Genomic DNA, 19,428 nt, shown 5'->3' on the forward strand with positions numbered 1-19,428 from the left:
CTACACCCATCAGCGCATACACTCCTACACCCATCAGCGTATACACTCCCACACCCATCAGCGTATACACTCCTACACCCATCAGCGCATACACTCCTACACCCATCAGCGCATACACTCCTACACCCATCAGCGTATGCACTCCTACACCCATCAGCGTATGCACTCCTACACCCATCAGCACATACACTCCTACACCCATCAGCGCATACACTCCTACACCCATCAGCGCATACACTCCTACACCCATCAGCGCATACACTCCTACACCCATCAGCGCATACACTCCTACACCCATCAGCGCATACACTCCTACACCCATCAGCGCATACACTCCTACACCCATCAGCGTATACACTCCTACACCCATCAGCGTATACACTCCTACACCCATCAGCGCATACACTCCTACACCCATCAGCGCATACACTCCTACACCCATCAGCGTATACACTCCTACACCCATCAGCGCATACACCCCTACACCCATCAGCGTATACACTCCTACACCCATCAGCGCATACACTCCTACACCCATCAGCGCATACACTCCTACACCCATCAGCGCATACACTCCTACACCCATCAGCGCATACACTCCTACACCCATCAGCGTATACACTCCTACACCCATCAGCACATACACTCCTACACCCATCAGCGCATACACTCCTACACCCATCAGCGTATACACTCCTACACCCATCAGCGCATACACTCCTACACCCATCAGCGCATACACTCCTACACCCATCAGCGTATACACTCCTACACCCATCAGCGTATACACTCCTACACCCATCAGCGTATACACTCCTACACCCATCAGCGCATACACTCCTACACCCATCAGCGCATACACTCCTACACCCATCAGCGTATACACTCCTACACCCATCAGCGTATACACTCCTACACCCATCAGCGTATACACTCCTACACCCATCAGCGCATACACTCCTACACCCATCAGCACATACACTCCTACACCCATCAGCGCATACACTCCTACACCCATCAGCGTATACACTCCTACACCCATCAGCGCATACACTCCTACACCGGAGACAACAGACAAGACCAAGGAGGAATTTCAGACCGACCTTGAGCAATCCTTATCCCCGAGTCCCAGCCGGCAACTAACTGATCGTTATTTCAACACCAGAGCCGGGAAGGACTCATATCTCTGGAAGCATGTGATAGGCAAGGAATGAGAAGGGAGGGAAAGCAAACCCAACAGAGTTTTTCTCCCGTTGAAATGTCCAGAATATGGACTTATCATAATCACAGCCTCTTTAGCCAGGGAAACAAGTACAAGGACTCACAAAAACATCCACGGTCCAAACATTTCTCAAATAGGTCACTATTTGAGCAGAGAACCATAGAGGTTACCACAGCTCTATGGTGCCCTGTGCTCATACTGCCTGGATGTGCCTAAAGTCCACCATAACAAGCACCTGCAAAGAGGTCCTTGGTCTCTCTGCTAGGAAACATTGTGACTGGTTTGACTAAAATGACCAAGAAATGCAGGACTTAATCGAGTGTAAACACAAATCTTTCATTGACTGGGAACTTCATCACAGCTCAAGGGAAAAGCAGATGTCCTACTGGCGGCTGAAGGCAACAGTGCAACAAAAACCCATGTTATAGAGAACAAATGGGAGATCCAAATAAATTCTGGTATAAAAACCTAATATCATTCGTGATGTCCGTGAACCTGTGGTAAAACACATCTTATTTATTAATGTTCTCTGGGAAAGGTTACTTGCCACCCATCACAGCGGGGCTGTTTAGCTCACAGGGCTAAATCGCTGGCTTTGAAAGCAGACCAAGGCAAGCCAGCAGCACGGTTCGATTCCCGTAACAGCCTCCCCGAACAGGCGCCGGAATGTGGAGACTAGGGGCTTTTCACAGTAACTTCATTTGAAGCCTACTCGTGACAATAAGCGATTTTCATTTTTCATTTCTGGTCTGGCGTTTGTGACTGCGGACCCACTGCAATCTGTCTATCTCAATTTGCTTTGCTCCCTTAAATGACCTAGCTGCCTATTTAGTTGTGCCCAAGAAGGTGGTTCACCACAACCTGCTAAAGGGCAAAGAGGCATGAACATTAAATGCTGACTTTACCAGTGCTGTCCACATCCCATTAAGGAATGAAAAAAATTCACAAGACGTCCGAATGTCACTCTTTCATTTCCTCTCCCATCCTCCCAGTTGTCCCAGTACATAAGTTTTCCTTTACGTTTCCTTTTAATTTCCAAGCCCAAATTTAAGTCAATGATTTTCCATATGGCTGAAAACTTCAAAGTGTACATTCCAAGGTACATGTCCATGAAAACTCTATTCTGCAAAAAAAATTAGATCAAGTTTATTATGTTGGAAATTTCTGGTCAATGAAAAACCATCTACAAGACAAATGACTAAAGCTATTTGAAAGTTTATGTCTTTCACCCTCGGTAAATTGCAGTATAATTCTAGGATTATGCAATCAATATGCTGTGCCGTTTAAACCCTTAAATAGAATAAACTATTTGGCAGATCATTCTCATCAAACAAAATTCAACAACTGATTTATATATACTGTGAATCAATTACAGTCAACAAAAATGCTCCCTCTAATGATATCAAATGAACTCATACAGAAGCTCTCTTGCTGGTACTGCAGAAGAGAGTCTGTGTTCAGTTACGTTACATCTGCTTTTCGTGTAGTTTCCATGGGCTGGATTTTATATATCTTGGTGATGGGCTGGAGTCCATTGCGCAAGTCAGTGGATTGTCTACTCCTGCCTTTGAATGACGGCAAATAATACGTGTCGTGGCCAATTAATGGCTGTCTGGCAGGGAGTTGGCCAACAGCATCGGGAAATGGTGGACAGCACGTCCAATCAGCGAATGAAAGCTGTCTGGGGACAAAGAGAGGCTGCGACCCTGAAGGAGGTCACCACACTCATTTAAAGAGTCTCCCTCAACGGGACTGTGGCAGCTGCACCAGGAAACATTGTATGGGGTATCAACCCTTTGTGGAGGAGATTTTGAATTTATTTAAACCATTGTAGTAGGTAAATGATTATTTAGAAATGTGTACAACTATTCTTCCAGCTGGGAAGCAATCAGGACCTTTTCTAGCACTGGAATGCAGCTGACACATGACCCTATTTAAATCAAGTATTTATGAGGATATTGAAGATCAGGCTGTTAACTCTGTTTGTCTCACCACAGATTGCCAAGAGAATGGAGCCAGGAGATAGGGAGGTCAAAAGGTTAAAGATGGCCCCAAGATTTGACGATGATGCCCCACGAGCCCTCCTGCAGACTCTGTGTGATTAGAAGGAGATCCTCATGCCTGCTAACCAGAAGAGGAGACCTCCCAGTCTGACCAAACCAACCCCGACCGAGGTCACAGAGGAGATTAGCAACCTTGGGGTCATCCATCAAAACTGGCTTCAGTGCCACAAATGGCTCAATGATCTTCTGAGACCTGCAAGGGTGAAAATGTCACATTTCTTAAGATGGACATATATCGAAGGTTGTGTTCTGAGTCCATTATTGGACTGTCTTGTAAGTCCAAGTGTGCAAGGCAAATGATGCACAAATGCCACTCTACGTGGCAATGGGGGTTATGAAGTTGGTGGGTTACACTTGTTGGTTGGCGGAGAACATTTGAAAAAGTTTGGTGCTGATAAAGTACATCTTAGCCATATGTTTGAAGGTATGATTGTCTCTCTCTTACTCTTAGGTAGTCCTTCAGTGTCGAGGATGACTTGCTTCCACACTAAAACTGAGTTTTCAGCTGCCTGAGGCGTCTAATGCTCGATCTCCAGTCTCTGTTGCAGGTGGGGCAGACAATGGTTGGAGAAGTGGATGGGTGGGAAGAAAGTAGTTGCCACACATTCCTTTCACTGTCAATGCTTGACCTCAGCCTGCTCTCGGCAATGAAACCCGAGGTGTTCATCTCCTTCCCAGGTGCTTTTCCTCCAACCCGGGTGATCTTGGGTTAGGGATTCCCAGCTGTCGGTGGGAATGTTGCACTTTTTCAAGGAGGCTTTGAGGGAGTCCTTGAAGCGTTTCCTCTGCCCTTCTGGGGCTCACTTGCTATGTCTAAGCCGCAAGTAGAGTATTTGTTTCAGGAGTTTCATGTTAGGCATGCAGACAATGCGGCCTGCCCAGCAGAGTTGATCAAGTGTGGTCAATGCTTTGAGGCTGGAGTGTTGGCTTGAGAGAGAAAACTGATGTTAGTGCATCTATCCTGCAAAAGGATTTGCTGAACCTTATGGAGGCAGCACTTCTCCAGCATTCTGAAGTACCTGCCACACATCGTCCATGTCCCTGAGCCATATAGAAGGATGGGAATCACTATTGCTCACTAGACCATGAGCTCGGTGCTGAGTCTGAGGTCCTGGTCTTCAAACACTGAAGGTGGTGTTAACCTTGTCAGCAATCTATGCCCTTTTTGACAGTAGGCTTCGAAGGTAAGAAAAGTGGTCCATGTTGTCCAAGGCCTCGTCATAGATTTTGATAACTGGGGAGCAGTGCTGTGTGGTGAGTGCAGATTGGTAGAGGATCTTTGTCTTATGGATTTTTATTTTAAGGTCCATGCTCTCTTTATCTTTCTGATAAAAAAACAGGTTAAAGAAATATAGAGAACAGGCAGGGAGGTGGATTTGAGACCAGGAAGAGATCAGCCATGATCTGATTGAATGCCGGAACAAGCTTCAAGGACTGAATTGTCTACTTCTGCTCTTAATTCCTATGTTCCTATGTACACCTCGGTGAAGGTGATGCCAATGAATTGAAGCTCAACCTCAGACTGTGCACAGACGCAAGCAGACAGACGCAAACAGCATCTGCATACCGTAGGATGGGATGACCTTGGTAAGGCATGATTGTGCCTGGCACCATCATCATTACAATTTCCTTCTTTAATTTCAGGAAAGGGCACACAATGCCAAGGAGAGAAACAGGCCTGGAGGTAGTGTGCCAATCCTGGCCATATTAACTCCCATTAAGTAGGTGCTGCAGTTCGCTGCCAATGATTGGATCAGAGCCATCAGTCAAGGCAGGTCAAGAGGAAGACCGCAAGGTGGGGAGATTTCAAGGCACATTTTTCTAATTTTACCAAACATTGATTCAGAGGGTTGGGGAGGGGGGGGAACTAATTCAGGTATCTGCAGGTGCCGGACTTCCTTCGTAAACAGGTGTCAACCTTCCCGCTCCTACCGCTAAGGAGGATTCAGGACTGGGTAGTTTCCAGAGGGTGGGTAGGAGAAGGGAGCGTCTCGGACATTTATAAGGAGCTTATGGGGTCAGAGGAGACGCAGACCGAGGAGGAGGCAAGTGGGAGGAGGAGCTGGGATGTGAGGTAGAGGATGGTCTCTGGGCAGACGCGTTGAGTAGAGTCAACGCGTCCGCAACATGTGCCAGGCTCAGCCTGATACAATTCAAGGTTGTTAACCGGGCTCACATGACAGTGGCCCGGATGGGCAGATCCTTTGGGGTGGAGGACAGGCGCAAAATGTGCAGGAGGACCGTGAACCATGTCCACATGTTTTGGACATGTTCAAAGCTTAGGGGATTTTGGCAAGGGTTTGCGGATGTCATGTCCACGGTGTTAAAAACAAGGGTGGTGCTGAGTCCAGAGGTGGCGATTTCCAGTTTTTGGGGTCAGAAAGACCTGGGAATCCAGGAGGAGAAAGAAGCAGATGTCCTGGCCTTTGTTGCCCTGGTAGCCCGGAGACGGATACTATTAGCTTGAAGGGACTCAAAGCCCCCGAAGTAGGAGACCTGGCTATCGGACATGGCTAGCTTTCTCTGTTGGAGAAAATCAAGTTCGCCCTGAGAGGGTCACTGTTAGGGTTCACCTGGAGGTGGCAACCGTTCATCGACTTCTTTGCGGGAAATTAATCGTCAGCAGACCAGGGGGTGGGGGAGTAGTTTAGATTAGAGTAGGGGGTTAATAAGGGTGGGACCTGTACGAGAGGTAAATGTCTTTTGCACTGTGTTTATGGTTTCATGTATATTGTAAATTTTGTTGTTGTTACTCTATCAAAAATACCTCAATAAAAAGTTTATTGAAACAAAGGGCAAGGGCAGCATGGTAGCACAGTGGTTAGCACTGCTGCCTCACAGTGCCAGGGACCTTGGTTCAATTCCGGCCTTGGGTGAATATCTCCGTGGAGTTTGCACGTTCTCCCCGTGTCTGCGTGGGTTTCCACCGGGTGCTCCGGGTTACTCCCACAGTCCAAAGATGAGCAGGTGAGGTGGATTGGCAAATTTAAATTGCCCCTTAGGGTGGGGTCGCAGGAATAGGGAGTGGAATTGGGCCTGGGTAGAGTGGTCTTTCAAAGGGTCGGTGCAGAATCAATGGGCCCTCTGCACTGTCGGGATTCTATGATAAATTCAACCTCATTACTCAGCAGTATCTATAAATATGGTAGAAAATTATTCACCAAGAAGAAAATGTTCTTCCTTTACTGTGCAGTTGAGAAAATCATTTACAAAATGTTATGATGGTACTGATGGGAAGAAACGGTATTAAAAGAGTACTGCCATCTGCAACATTTAGCCTGTGGGCCAACAAGTCTTGCACAGTCCTCATATATGTATGAATACATATCAGAAGGCTAGCATGATTTTAAAAATCTGTACTCTTTTCACTTTATCCCCTTCAGGCATTGGGTTTAAACCCCCAAAATCCAAATACTCCACATCATCCTCACTCAAATATTTTTTTCTTTTAAATTTAGGAGTACCCAATTCATTTTTCCAATTAAGGGGCAATTTAGCGTGGCCAATCCACCTACCTGCACATCTTTGGGTTGTGGGGGCGAAACCCACGCAAACTCGGGGAGACTGTGCAAACTCCACACAGGCAGTGACCCAGAGCCGGGATAGAACCTCACACAAATATACTTGTTGCTCACACTTTTTTCAACCAAATGTACCACTTCACATTTACAAATACGCAAATCCATTTGTCCTTAGTTCTAACGATGTTTCCCAATCTCATATTATCTACAAATTTGGGCAATACTCCCTATACATATTTATATCCAAATAACTAACACCCACTATGAACAAAATCAGTCTGAGAACCTATAGTTGACATTTTCAATCACTCTGTAAAATTACGCCTTCATTTCTACTCTCTTTTACCTCCTTTCTTACCAATTGTGAAATCCAACTTACTAACTTTCCCTCAATTCCATTCTATTATCCCCTCCAATTTTCTTCTGCCTGATACCTTGCCAAGGTTTCCTGAAGATTCATGTCCATCACATCCAAGGCCCTGCGTACCAAATCTGTTATTCCCTTAAAGAATAAATATCAGAATAAATAATCCAACTTCATATATGCTAGAATGGCCGCCGATCCCGTTGCACTGGGAGCATGGCGGATGGGGCACAAAACATGCTTCGTGCCCACGCGCATGCCACCTGACCTGGCTGGGAATGGTCCAGGTAATAATATGTAAATGAGCCATTAACCAGCCAACATTATCTAAGGAGTTAATTTTTCTTGATTGAGAAGATCCAAATCTCTTACTAAAGGATACTACTGAGGTCCAGTATATGCTTAAAAACAACTTTAGCAGGACATATAAAGACAATTGAGGACAAAGGTTGGGGAAGAGGACTGAAATTGTGGCACAATATTATGGTAGTTTGGTAATAAGACTGTGCAAAATAAAACCGAACACTGCATGTACAGGAAAATAGAGACTACAACAAAAAATGTAAAATTACTTTAAGGTCTGCAGGTTTCTGTGGACCATGCCTATGCAAATGACCATTCTCACCACTAAATCATAGATTTAAATTTTGTTCCTATACTCAGATAAAGTAATGTATTATATTGTGGTGAAACTTCACACATGTTGCCATTTGTGATGTTAATGTAGTTTATTGTTAGTGCAATGTATGCACAGAAAAGGCCTGCAGTGTTTGTTTTGATTAAATAAACTAATGTCATGATGGCTACATGCTTGCACTTTCAATGCAAGTTTTAGGTTTTAGAACTAAAAGTTCTTTCGTATATTAAACCACATGCAAAAGCCTTACTGTAACCATCACAAGAAGTTTGCACCACGTTTCTTTCTTTTCTTTAAGACTATAAAGTTTAACTGCAGTATTTTAAGCTGTGCTTCTTTTCTGATCTACAGCTGTATGACATGCTATAAATATTATATCACATGCTATAAAGGTTGTCAGTTGTATATGCCTTTTTGACAGCATAAAATGAACCATGCATATTTGCCACTGATTAATTCCTCCAGGTCACGCCTATCATTTAAATGATTAATAGCTGGTATATGAGCGGGAAGTTAAGAAACATCAAACAATAAGGAACAGCAATGATATCTTTACACATTTTCCCAGCAGATAACTGAAAGACATTTATCAGGTAACTGCGCTTATCTCTTAGCAACAAGTACAACTAACCTGTATCTTTGGTAATCACTTTCATCATTGTCCAAGCTAACAAGTTCATTGGGACAGGCTTCATTTCCTAGGAGGCTGAGATACTTGAGCCAAGGCACCACTTCAGCTAAATGATCCAACAGGCTGTCTAATTCAGTTATGTGTCAGAGGTCATGGTTAAGGATTCAATCACATTAATGAAAAAGCATTTATAAGGAACCAGTCATAGGTAAAACAAAATCATATACATCAGAAGCTGACAATCAAATTTACTGCAGCACTCAAGACTTGTCAAAGTTATTGTTTAAGGGGCAATTCACGGCTAACACATGTCAGAATTTTGGCATATATTGAAAGACTGTGCCTCTTTTTAGTTCACTTTCTTTCAAAGGTTCAGTGTGAAACATTTAAAACATTGACAAAATGATGGATGTTGTGTGGCTAAATGGTAAGCAATTGTTGAAACTGAAACTTTTCCAACAAGGAAACAAACAGTTACTTCACACTACATCCATCACAAATACATTCAGTCCATTGTAAAATGAGTCTACAGTGGCAAACAATAACAGCCTTATTTCCCCACAAGAATATAAATAGTGAGCTGATACTTCTGTACAGTCAGAATTACATCTCCGGTAAATTCTGAAAATCAATGTTGCTGAACTTTCATTGACTCTGCAGGGCTGTGGTTCATTTAAAATACAGCAAAAATTGCCATTCTATGGGGGTATTTTAGGGGTTGTACAAATATCATACCATGAAGAGTGTTTATTCAATAATTTAGTGAAGATCCATGAAAAACAGGGGTCATGTCTGGCGGATTTACAAATGTAGTCATGAATATTTGCCAAATTTTCAATTTTCTCTCTCCCTCTTCCTTTCAGAGTTGTTTAATGTATATTTCACATAGCATTTATCCCAATATAATTAAAATGTGCACTGCAATGAACATCGCATTAGTACCAATTTCTTGCCTTCTATGGGCCTGATTTTACCTTATTCATTATTATTCCAGCAGAGGGCCCCCTTCCATCCAAGACAAAATCTTACATTCCTTTTAAAATAAGCTTTTTTTTTCATTAATGCCTACAAAACGATTCCAAACTGTGATGATTTGAGTTTGTGAATTAACATGTTGTTAATTAATTTCTGGTATGCCTATCAATGAAGAGAACACAATATGCACATGAATAAAATTTCAACTAATTTCCTCTAAATTAGATGTTACATAATTTACAATGTCATTGTGCAAAGGATATTTGGTTCTTGTTGATTGTCAGAGTGTTAAGGTGTGGTAACCTAGGCAACTTCAGGTCATTTCTGAGAAGATTGTTGTCCAGGATTAGTTCTTCCAGGCAGATGAATTCTTCCAGTCCTTCCAATGACCTGCAACAATAAGGGAACAGGAAAAATGATATGCTACTAAATCAGGAAGGCCATTATCCACGGAAATAAATATTTCAACCTACCCTTTCATGAGCTGGAGAGTTTTGGTTTTAGCCTGACAAGCGAGTGAATGACAAGAATTAGTATCAGAGAAGAGAACTGGCAGAGGCTCACATTTTTCACACTCTGGCAGGATGAAGGATGGGGGTCACTTAGTGAGTAGCCAGGATCTAAAACAAAAGGCTTCAGATATGCGGCCTACAGGATGAATTTGTCAATGTCTTGTGCCTTGAGGCACCCAGCCTACCCTGACCCAAACCTTCATTCCCAAGATAAATAACACTGTCATAGTTCACCTTCATTCCCCGGACACAAATTTAAGTTGTCATCAATCATTCAGTCCAAATATCATTCCTGTGCGGCTAATGAATCTAGCTTTACCATCATTCTCAAATCTGACCACTGTGCAATCTTAAGAGATGAAGAAATAAAATTAAAGGCAATATTTATTAGATGAGACTTCTGTTACCAACGAGGAACACAAGAAACCTCCCTCTTCACCTTCCTGCACCTGGAACGCCTGTTTGGGGAACTCATTGGTTTATAGCAACAAATAGCCTGTGTTCTAGTACATGTAAATATAAAAGCACTTTTTTTTCACCAATAATGCTATGTAAATAGAATATTCTTACCACGAGAATCAGCAAATGGGTTGTAACTGGCAAATGGAAAAAAAAACACATCTAAATGCTTCAGGGGAAGAATAAAACGAAATGACAGAGCATGAAGTGGGACAAAGGCTCTGGAACACTAGAGGGAGTTGCCTATTGAAAAGGCCAGGCTCAATATTAAAGCTTGCTTGAGCATCAGGAACAGACTGAGAAGGTTCTGTACAAATCCCCTTACACCTGTCTGATTTTGATCATTTTGCCACGTAATGTTATTAACCGCTCAGTTTAAAGGAGCTGCATCACACAAGGGCTTTCTTATTAATTGTTGTTTTCATGTCACCAGCTCAATATGCACGTTGTGATTTAATCAGCTAAATTCACGACTGTAAGCCATGGGGAGTGGGGCGGGGTAAAAGAAGATAAAAGGAATCATGGTTGTTGACAGTTTCCAACAGAAATCTGCATTTTATTTAAATGTCTTCTCTTCCTTGATATTTTCATATTTTCCCACTACATACTTGAAACAAAATGAATTGCAATGACTGATGGTTGTTTTTGCGCATTTTTTGTTGGGAAAGCTGATGAGCAATGTTATTTGCCTACTGTGTCTTTCTATTCACACAGCTCTAATGACCTGAAAGCTACCCATTATCTCACCCACAGGTACCATCTCCTTCATCTCACTGCAGGGCTCACACCATTCTCCCAAAGGAATCCCAGCATAGCCATGAGATTTACATTGCAATTTCCAAAGTCACATCAAGATGACAAAACATCAAAATGCATTTCATACTGAATGATTCACATGGAAAGAACTTTAAGTTTCCACTGTAATTAACCCTATCCTCGTTAAGATAATTATGATCAAGCTCCCTGTCATACCTAATATCCCAGAATCATTGCCTATGGCTCACACTTCACCCTCATTATCTTACAAAAATGTTGCATACAACAGGCAGTGGCAAATGCCCTCCCTGCTGAGCACCAAGGAGACTTTCTTTTAAAGGGAGGGGGCGATGTGTTATAAGGATAGGTCTACAACAGCAGTGTGAAAAGGCAATGTTTAGATTCAAACAAAGCAGCACAGGCTGGGGAGTGACAGGCAAATTGACATGCTGTTCAGAGGGCAAATGATAAATGTTTGATGAATTGGCAAATGCTGAAGGAGTGATGGGCTTCATATGTGCATAATGGACTAGCTGCCTTTCAGTTCTGATTGCCTGCCAAGATAAGAGACCATAATGAATGGGCGAACAGAGCCCTGCCATAAAAAAGTAGGATTCAACTGGTTTTAATAAACTTAATAAAAGTGCAGAAGCAAGAGACGGCAGTTGAAATGAGATGTGAGAAAAGAGTGAGATTAGATCTATTTTAAAAACCTTGACGGTAAAGTTGCAGGAGGAAAAAAGCAGGAATAAAAACAAAGTTCTGTCACAGGGGCTGTGAGACAGAGTGCCTCCGGTGCGCTGGGTGAATTATAGACTGCCTCTCAAGATTCACAGCTCTTCATGGTAGGAGGTTAATATTCTCACATGTCATTAGGTCTGCTGGCTCCACTGATGGCTCATTGAATCAGGCAGCAAATTATTTCCTCATGCTGGAAAGGACACCACACTTCAAAGGGAAGGAGCCAGGGTCAGACTGGCTCTGCAGTTTGATTAATGACTCAGGATCAGCAGAGGTTGCCTGTAGGTATGAATGTGACTGAGGCTTTTGACAACACATGACTTTAGAGCACGGCTTGACCCAGGCTCTTACTAACTTTGTTTCTAACATTGCTTTTGACTGACCTGATGGGGACTGTCAGTTAAGTTTATGACCCTTTACACTGTGCTATCAAAGATGGGGAGTCGTTGTCTGCCGAGTTGATAGCTATTTTTTTGAAAATGCAACTCTACTGAACAAGAGATTGTTGTAGTCACTCTACTCAGATTATCCTGATTGCTGATATATTCCATTTCATGAATTACCAGTATTTGTTTTTGTACATTGTATGGGACTGATTCCCCTGGATGGAGCTAAGTAACTACAGGTAGCTTGTTTGAATATAGAAGCAACACACTGAACTATCAATGAGCAACTGTCATTCTATTTCTGTGATCAATTGTATTTGATGGATGTCATTGACGCAACTATGTCAATTGCCTCTATTAAGCCACTCCCTACATCAGGCCACATCAAAGCACTTCAACTGTCTCACCTCCTCCCCCCCCCCCCCCCCCCCCCCCCCCCATCCCTTCACGGATAAGCATTTTAAAGCAACAAAGTAAAATTTAATAAGTTAGACTTAAAAGTACAAACAAAGGCTAAATGGTCTTTCATATCACTATGTGAAATTTCAAATATTTTCACCCAAGGCGAGAAACAATCTCAATATTTGAACATGAAGTTGAAATAAAAATGGCTGATTATATAATTGTGACTAGGCCTACGGCTTCAACAATAAAGAAAGGATTAAAGTCCCTACCACCTGTGTTGTCATTCTCATGGGCCCCATTACCACCACCCTATTCATTTTTCTAGCCAACAGATTAAAATGCAAGTGCCACAATCTTTGATCTTTCATTCAGCGATGTAAATCCATTGAAACCTCCAACATTTTCTGCTGTGGTAATTAGTACTCATTAAAAGCCTGTGCAGTATTTTTCCCAAAGAAATTGCTTTTACAAGTGCCTTCTATCTTTGAAATATACGCATCACTCACTTTCTTTTTAGCTAATTCATGTAGATCAAGTAGATTAGTGACTCCATTATTTCAAACACAAGGGAAAACAACAGGTTTTTATAATCTATCTGACCAGAGGATGGTACAGGGTTCTGATCGGGATTTAGATACATCATTTCATCCATCTCTATGAACAGACCATTCATTTAGACGTTTAAAGAATCTGGAATGAATTTCCATAGACCTTAGAGAATTTTCTTTATGAACTCATAGATTTGTACCCCATTGCCATTTGTAAAAAATACATTTAAAATTGGCTGCATATTTTAAATTATTCAGTTGACGTCTTACTCATGAGTATTTCAGCACTAGTGTTAACAATAAATTCTTTCACATTTAACAAGAGTACTATGAGGTACTGTATAAATAATAAGTGTATGACGGTTGGTATTTATTGGTGTTTACTGCATTGCTTTCCTTTTACTTCCTGAAGAATATCAAAGACAATGATTGGAAGTGTAAGTCTAGTGACGTCACTGAATTTATGAAAATGGTAAATCAAATGATGCACATACAAAAATTGCAACAAACTCCAACTGTGTATTTAAAATTTCAAATATCAATAAAAGATAGAGCAAAATAAAATAAAAGAGCAATACAAAAACAGTTTCACAAAGTTCGGCCTGAGCAGCACCAACTAGTTTTCCCATAGTTTGACATATTGACCGGAATTCTCCGTCCATTCGTGCCGGCAGGATTCTCCGGTCCTGTTGCAATGAATGGATTTTTGGCTGAGTGCCAAACTCTCAGTCCTTGTTGGCAGTGGTGTCGGGCTGAACTCAGATCGGAGAATCCTGGCCGTTAGAAAATATGAATTAATTCTGACTATAGAAGTCTAAGGATGCAGTCAGTATGTAGTCCAAAATATTTTGCACAATGGGTTATAAACTACAGTAAACACAATTTTTCTCAGGGCGGCACGGTGGCGCAGTGGTTAACACTGCTGCCTCACGGCGCCAAGGACCCGGGTTTGATACCGGCCCTAAGGACGATCCCAGCTCCGGGTCACTGTCCATGTGCAGTTTGCACATGCTCCCCGTGTCTGCATGGGTATCACCCCCACAACCCAAAAAGACGTGCAAGGTAGGTGAATTAGCCATGCTAAATTGCCCCTTAAGTGGAAAAAAATAATTGGGTACTCCAATTGTAAATATACAATTTTGCTATATAGAGTTGGATAGTGCACGTGGTGGTAAAGCAACGGTTCTCTCTATTATCCTTGAAGAACGCTACCCTCAAAAGATGGAGCAATCTCTGTGGCATGAGTTTCCTCTTTCCTGAAGGCAATTCAAATCAGGCACCAAGTCAGAAGGATCTCCAGGAGTCCGGCAACAGTGATGTCAGCAATAAACATGTAATCACACTGCAGGATTCTCATGAAAAAAAAATTTATTGCTTCGCTTTTAATTAAAATTTTCAGATAGTGAAAGAAATGATTGTGATTGAAGCTAAAATATCAAAAAAACTGATCACAATGGAGAAATTTGACATTTCAAAAATATAAAGTTAGATTTTCAGGACCAATGAGGATGTTTAGAAGTAATTATGAAGTTAGCACACTGTTGAAAACCCAGTTACACTTTATTCAGCAAGGTGCAGATTTTTCACTGTTTTTTACATTGAGACTAACAGCATAAGAGTGGACATCATCATGAATTTATAACATTTCTCAATTGACTTCAGTCGGCCGAGTAGCCGAGAATAATGACAGTAACTTCTTGATTTATGCATTATTCTGTGCACGTTGGACTCCTGAAGTTGCTGCACCTTGCAATGGCTTATGAGAGCACATGCAGAGTTTTATCATCATCACCATCACCACCACAAAATCTGTTTTTTTTAAGCTTCTCCCAAACAACGGAAAATAATATTTATTATTTTAACAATTATGGGACTTTCTTGTATCATTAGCATCCCAAAGCAACATCATTAACATCGAGTGGTTGGGAGGATTTAAATTAAAATGGCAGGGGGTTGGAAACCCAAGCAATGAGTCAGTGGAGGGAAAACACAGGCAGGAACAAAAGACAGAAAAGGGGAACAAGAAAAGAAATCAAGGTCCAGAATCAAACAGGGCAATGGTGAAAAATAATGGAAATGGGACAAGGAATGTTAAAAAAACAATCCTTAAGGCTTTGAGCCCTTAATACGTGGAGCATTTGTGATAAAGTGGGTGAACTAGAAGTAAACAGGTATGATATAGTTGGGATTACGGATGCATGACTATAGGGTGACCAGGGATGGGAATTGAACATCCAGGGATATTCAGTATTTAGGGAGGACAGACAAAAAGGAAAAGCCAGTGAAGTTGCATTGCTGGTCAAAGCGGAAATGAACTCAATAGTGAGGAAGGATATTAGCTCTGACGATGTGGAAACTGTATGGGTAGTACTGAGAAAGATCAAGGGGCAAAAGATGTTAGTGTGGGTTGTATATAGACCGCCAACCTGAAATGGTGATGTTGAGAGTGGCACTAAATAGGAAATTAGAGACGCATATGATAAAGGAACATCTGTAATTATGGATGCCTTTAATCTGTTTATAGATTGGGCAAATCAAATTAATAACAATACCATAGAGGACAAATTCCTGGAGTGTACACCGATGATTTTCTGGACCAATATTTTGAGGAACTAACTAGAGAACAGTAAATCATTGACTGGGTATTGTGTAATGAGAAAAGAATAATTAGTAATCTAGTTGTGCGAAGACCCTTGGGGATGAATGACCATAATATGATAGAATTCATCATCAAGCTGAAGAATTATGTAATTAATTCTGAGACTAGGGTCCTGAATTTAAATAAAGGAAACTACAATGGTACGAGCCTTGAGCTGGCTATGATGGTTTGGGGAATGTTACTTAAAGGGGTGACAATGGATAGGCAATGGCAAACATTCAAAGAGCGAATAAGTGAACTGTAACAATTGTTCATTCCTGTCTGCTGCAAAAAGAAAATGGGAAACATGGCCAAACCATGGCTCACAAGGGAAATTGAAGAAAGTATTAGATCCAAGGAAGAGGCATACAAATTGGCCAGATGCACCTAACCTGCACATCTTTGGACTGTGGGAGGAAACCGGAGCACCCGGAGGAAATCCACGCACACATGGGGAGAATGTGCAGACTCCGCACAGACAGTGACCCAAGCCGGGAATCAAACCTGGGACCCTGGAGCTGTGAAGTAATTGTGCTAACCACAATGCTACCATGCTGAAGGATGCAGGAAGGATGTTCCCAATGTTTGGGAGGTGGGGGCAGAAGCAGTGATCACACTCTGAGTATACAGGGTAAACCATTTAGGACTGAGATGAGGAGAAATTTCTTCACCCAGAGAGTGGTGAGCCTATGGCATTTGTTACCACAGAAAGCAGTTGAGACCAAAACATTCTATGTTTTCAAAAAGTTAGATATAGCACTTGGAGCTAAAGGAATCAAAGCAGGTACAGGTTATTGAGTTGGATGATCAGCCATGAAAATAATGAATGGTGAAGCAGGCTAGAAGGGCCGAATGGCCTACTCCTACTCCAATTTCTATGTTTCTATGTTTCTGACATGCATCCAAATAAATGAAAAAAATAAAATAGCTGAAAATATGATGGCATATCTCAACCTTGTATCTACTGAGAATCTGAATGAGATTTATCACAACGATTCCACAATCAATCACTCGTCTATGCGGAGTTATCTAATCTCAGTTGATATTAAAGGCCTGACTTGGTACTTGGTCTTGGCGTCCCTAGGGTAGAGAGAAACAAAGCTTTCAGGTCTCGCCTTTCTGATCACAATCCAGTGACCCCTGCCGAATGTGTACGTCTACACTTTGGTTAAGGACATCACTTTGGTTAAGGACATCCATTTGCCCCAGTGATCAAATAACAAGCTGCCACAGTCAGATCTCTAATCTCCATTTGAGAAGAAGTGGGAGTTCAACGAGCAAGCTTTAAGGAGGGGAGGAGAGGGAAGGAAATTCAGTGAGATGAGAGGGAATTGATTTAAAGTAAAGGATAAAGATCAATCCAATTAATATATAAATAGGGATTTGTTCATTTATGGCAATAAAATCCTGAGTGTTCTTTCACTGTGGCAGCTGACTATGAATGATGTTTTCCTTTGACCTCCATGTAACTAAAATTTATTCCACAATATTCAAGAATTCAACCCTATATTTGGCAAAAGCAAAAACAAGACTGCCACAATGCTGAAGCTATAGCTTACATCAACAATGCCAAAACTTTCAAAGGGAAATCATTTAAAAAAATAGTCCAGTCAAAAGCAGAGGTGATACATATTGCCTGTACTAAAGTTGAAGAAAATATTCCATGTCCTTCATGCACAGCTACAGTAAATAGCATTTTCAAATTCAACTGCCAAAACAGAAAGGCATTTGAACTTGGATTGAATTATCTTTGGAAAGGAGTCAAATAGGTGTAACTTCTAAAGTGTGAATGAAGTCAAGAGTTTAGTTCCTCCCCAGTAGTTTTCTAGAAATAAATATTTAACAAGACATTAATAAGTAATTGAGAACCTTATTAACAAAACAATACACCACTTTTTACCGCATGATAATATTGCTGAAACATAACTACTCAGACTTAGCAATTTAAAACAGTTCACATGAAAAGGTTGTGCTCCCTTGGATTGACTAAATGTTGGTTATCAGTAGTTGAAAAGCAAATCTCACAAGACCCTGCAAGTCTAATCCTTTTACAGTCAAGCAGTCCAACTGCTGTCAACATCATTAAGTGTTATTCTCCAGTAAATCCATTCAATTAAAACTTTTCTTTGTTGCATAATCATCCAAAACTTTTAATATTGCCAGATGAAAGATCTGCTTTGGAGTTTGTGCTCCAAAGTGACTTTCTGATTTTACCTGTAAAAAAAGACATACCCATCTGTAATTAGTTTTGCTGTTAAACCGATGTATTGTAGCACTTTACAATGCTCCTTTATCAACTGTTCTGCCAGGTACTCATTCAGGTATCATTAAATCCTTATTTTCCATATTAGGGATGAATGTGGGTTTGCGGGTGGGGGTGGAGCGACGATCGGATGTTTGTGTACAAGCGACAAGCTTATCTTTTGTTTCTATAACAGGCCCTTCAGGCTGAAACAGCATACTGTGTTCTACCCAGACCTGCACATATCAAAAGCACAATGTGACCAAAATTATTAAAAATAAACACAAGGGCAGATGTTTGACACCGGCATTTACTTAAATAAGACAAAATGTAGCCTATTTTGCCAGTATTTTCTTCAAAACTTTAAAACGACTATGTGAGAGAGGAAGGAAATACAAACCCAGTCTCATTAAAGGCGATAATCACTGCTTTACACAGGTAATTGAAATGAGCTTCAAATATTTAAAGTACAAAGCATATCATTGAAAGGCTGTATTATAATACTGCATCACAAAATAGCACTGACTTTTTAAAAAAGCAAAAAAATGAATTTTGTATTACAATAAAATAAGTATAATATGGATGGAAGATTTCTCTGAAACACTAAGGTTTATCAGGTTAATACCTTCCAAAAATTTACATTAACCTAATTTTCACATGGTGTCACTTGCCATCATCAGCACTAAAGTGTGTAATGATCCAAAATAGAATGAATTAAGCTTTTAGAATAACTTCAGAAGCACCAATTTTGGACATGCATTTTTAAGACGTACTATTATTTGTAATTTAAGCTGTGATTTATAACAAGCTTATGCTTGATCATTAAGAAGTGTTTTGGAATATTTTTAACCAATTAACATTGTTATAACATTATTTAAATGGCTTTGCAAACTCATTTCATAGTAAATTAGTTTGGAAATTGCTCTGATTGTTACGCTAGAAGATGTCTTCTACATCTTTTCTGGAAAAGATCTTTTGTCTACTGCCATTATGTTACAACTGGGCTGAGATTCCTGCCTACCAGGGACACATAAACTGTGTAGCAGGAGCCACACTGAGGATTAACCAGAGCTGTTTCTCAGGCTTTAAGAACTACAGTAAATCTTCAAACAATTTATCCAAACAAAACCCAATGTGTGGAAAAAGACACTGGAAACAGATGAATAAGCAACATCAATTACCAGGGTTTGACCTTCATGCCCCGCACCATGGCACAGATTTCACACCAAATCGGAGCAGATTGAAGTTGACATGCACGTAGCGAAAACACTGGCCCTCACAAGGTTTTACTCTACAATCACACAGCCAGGGAAGGGGCCTGTGAACAG

At 41.2% G+C, this 19,428-nt stretch overlaps 1 protein-coding gene across 5 annotated transcripts in view; it reads right to left on the bottom strand.

The window, feature by feature from the left end:
* Positions 1–19,428, bottom strand: part of lrmda (leucine rich melanocyte differentiation associated) — a 1,080,961-nt gene that overhangs the window by 321,083 nt on the left and 740,450 nt on the right. For 4 of the 5 annotated variants that reach the window (XM_038783193.1, XM_038783192.1, XM_038783195.1 and 1 more), the window contains 2 exons: positions 9,677–9,803; positions 8,439–8,578 (listed from right to left, as the gene is read on the bottom strand). In XM_038783193.1, the coding sequence (XP_038639121.1) occupies positions 8,439–8,578; positions 9,677–9,803 (267 nt within the window). Of the gene's footprint in view, positions 1–8,438; positions 8,579–9,676; positions 9,804–19,281; positions 19,371–19,428 lie in introns of those variants that run through there. The other variant, XM_038783196.1, reaches the window with a different exon arrangement.

Source organism: Scyliorhinus canicula, chromosome 22 (assembly GCF_902713615.1).
Source record: "Scyliorhinus canicula chromosome 22, sScyCan1.1, whole genome shotgun sequence".
Classification (NCBI taxonomy): Eukaryota; Metazoa; Chordata; class Chondrichthyes; order Carcharhiniformes; family Scyliorhinidae; genus Scyliorhinus; species Scyliorhinus canicula.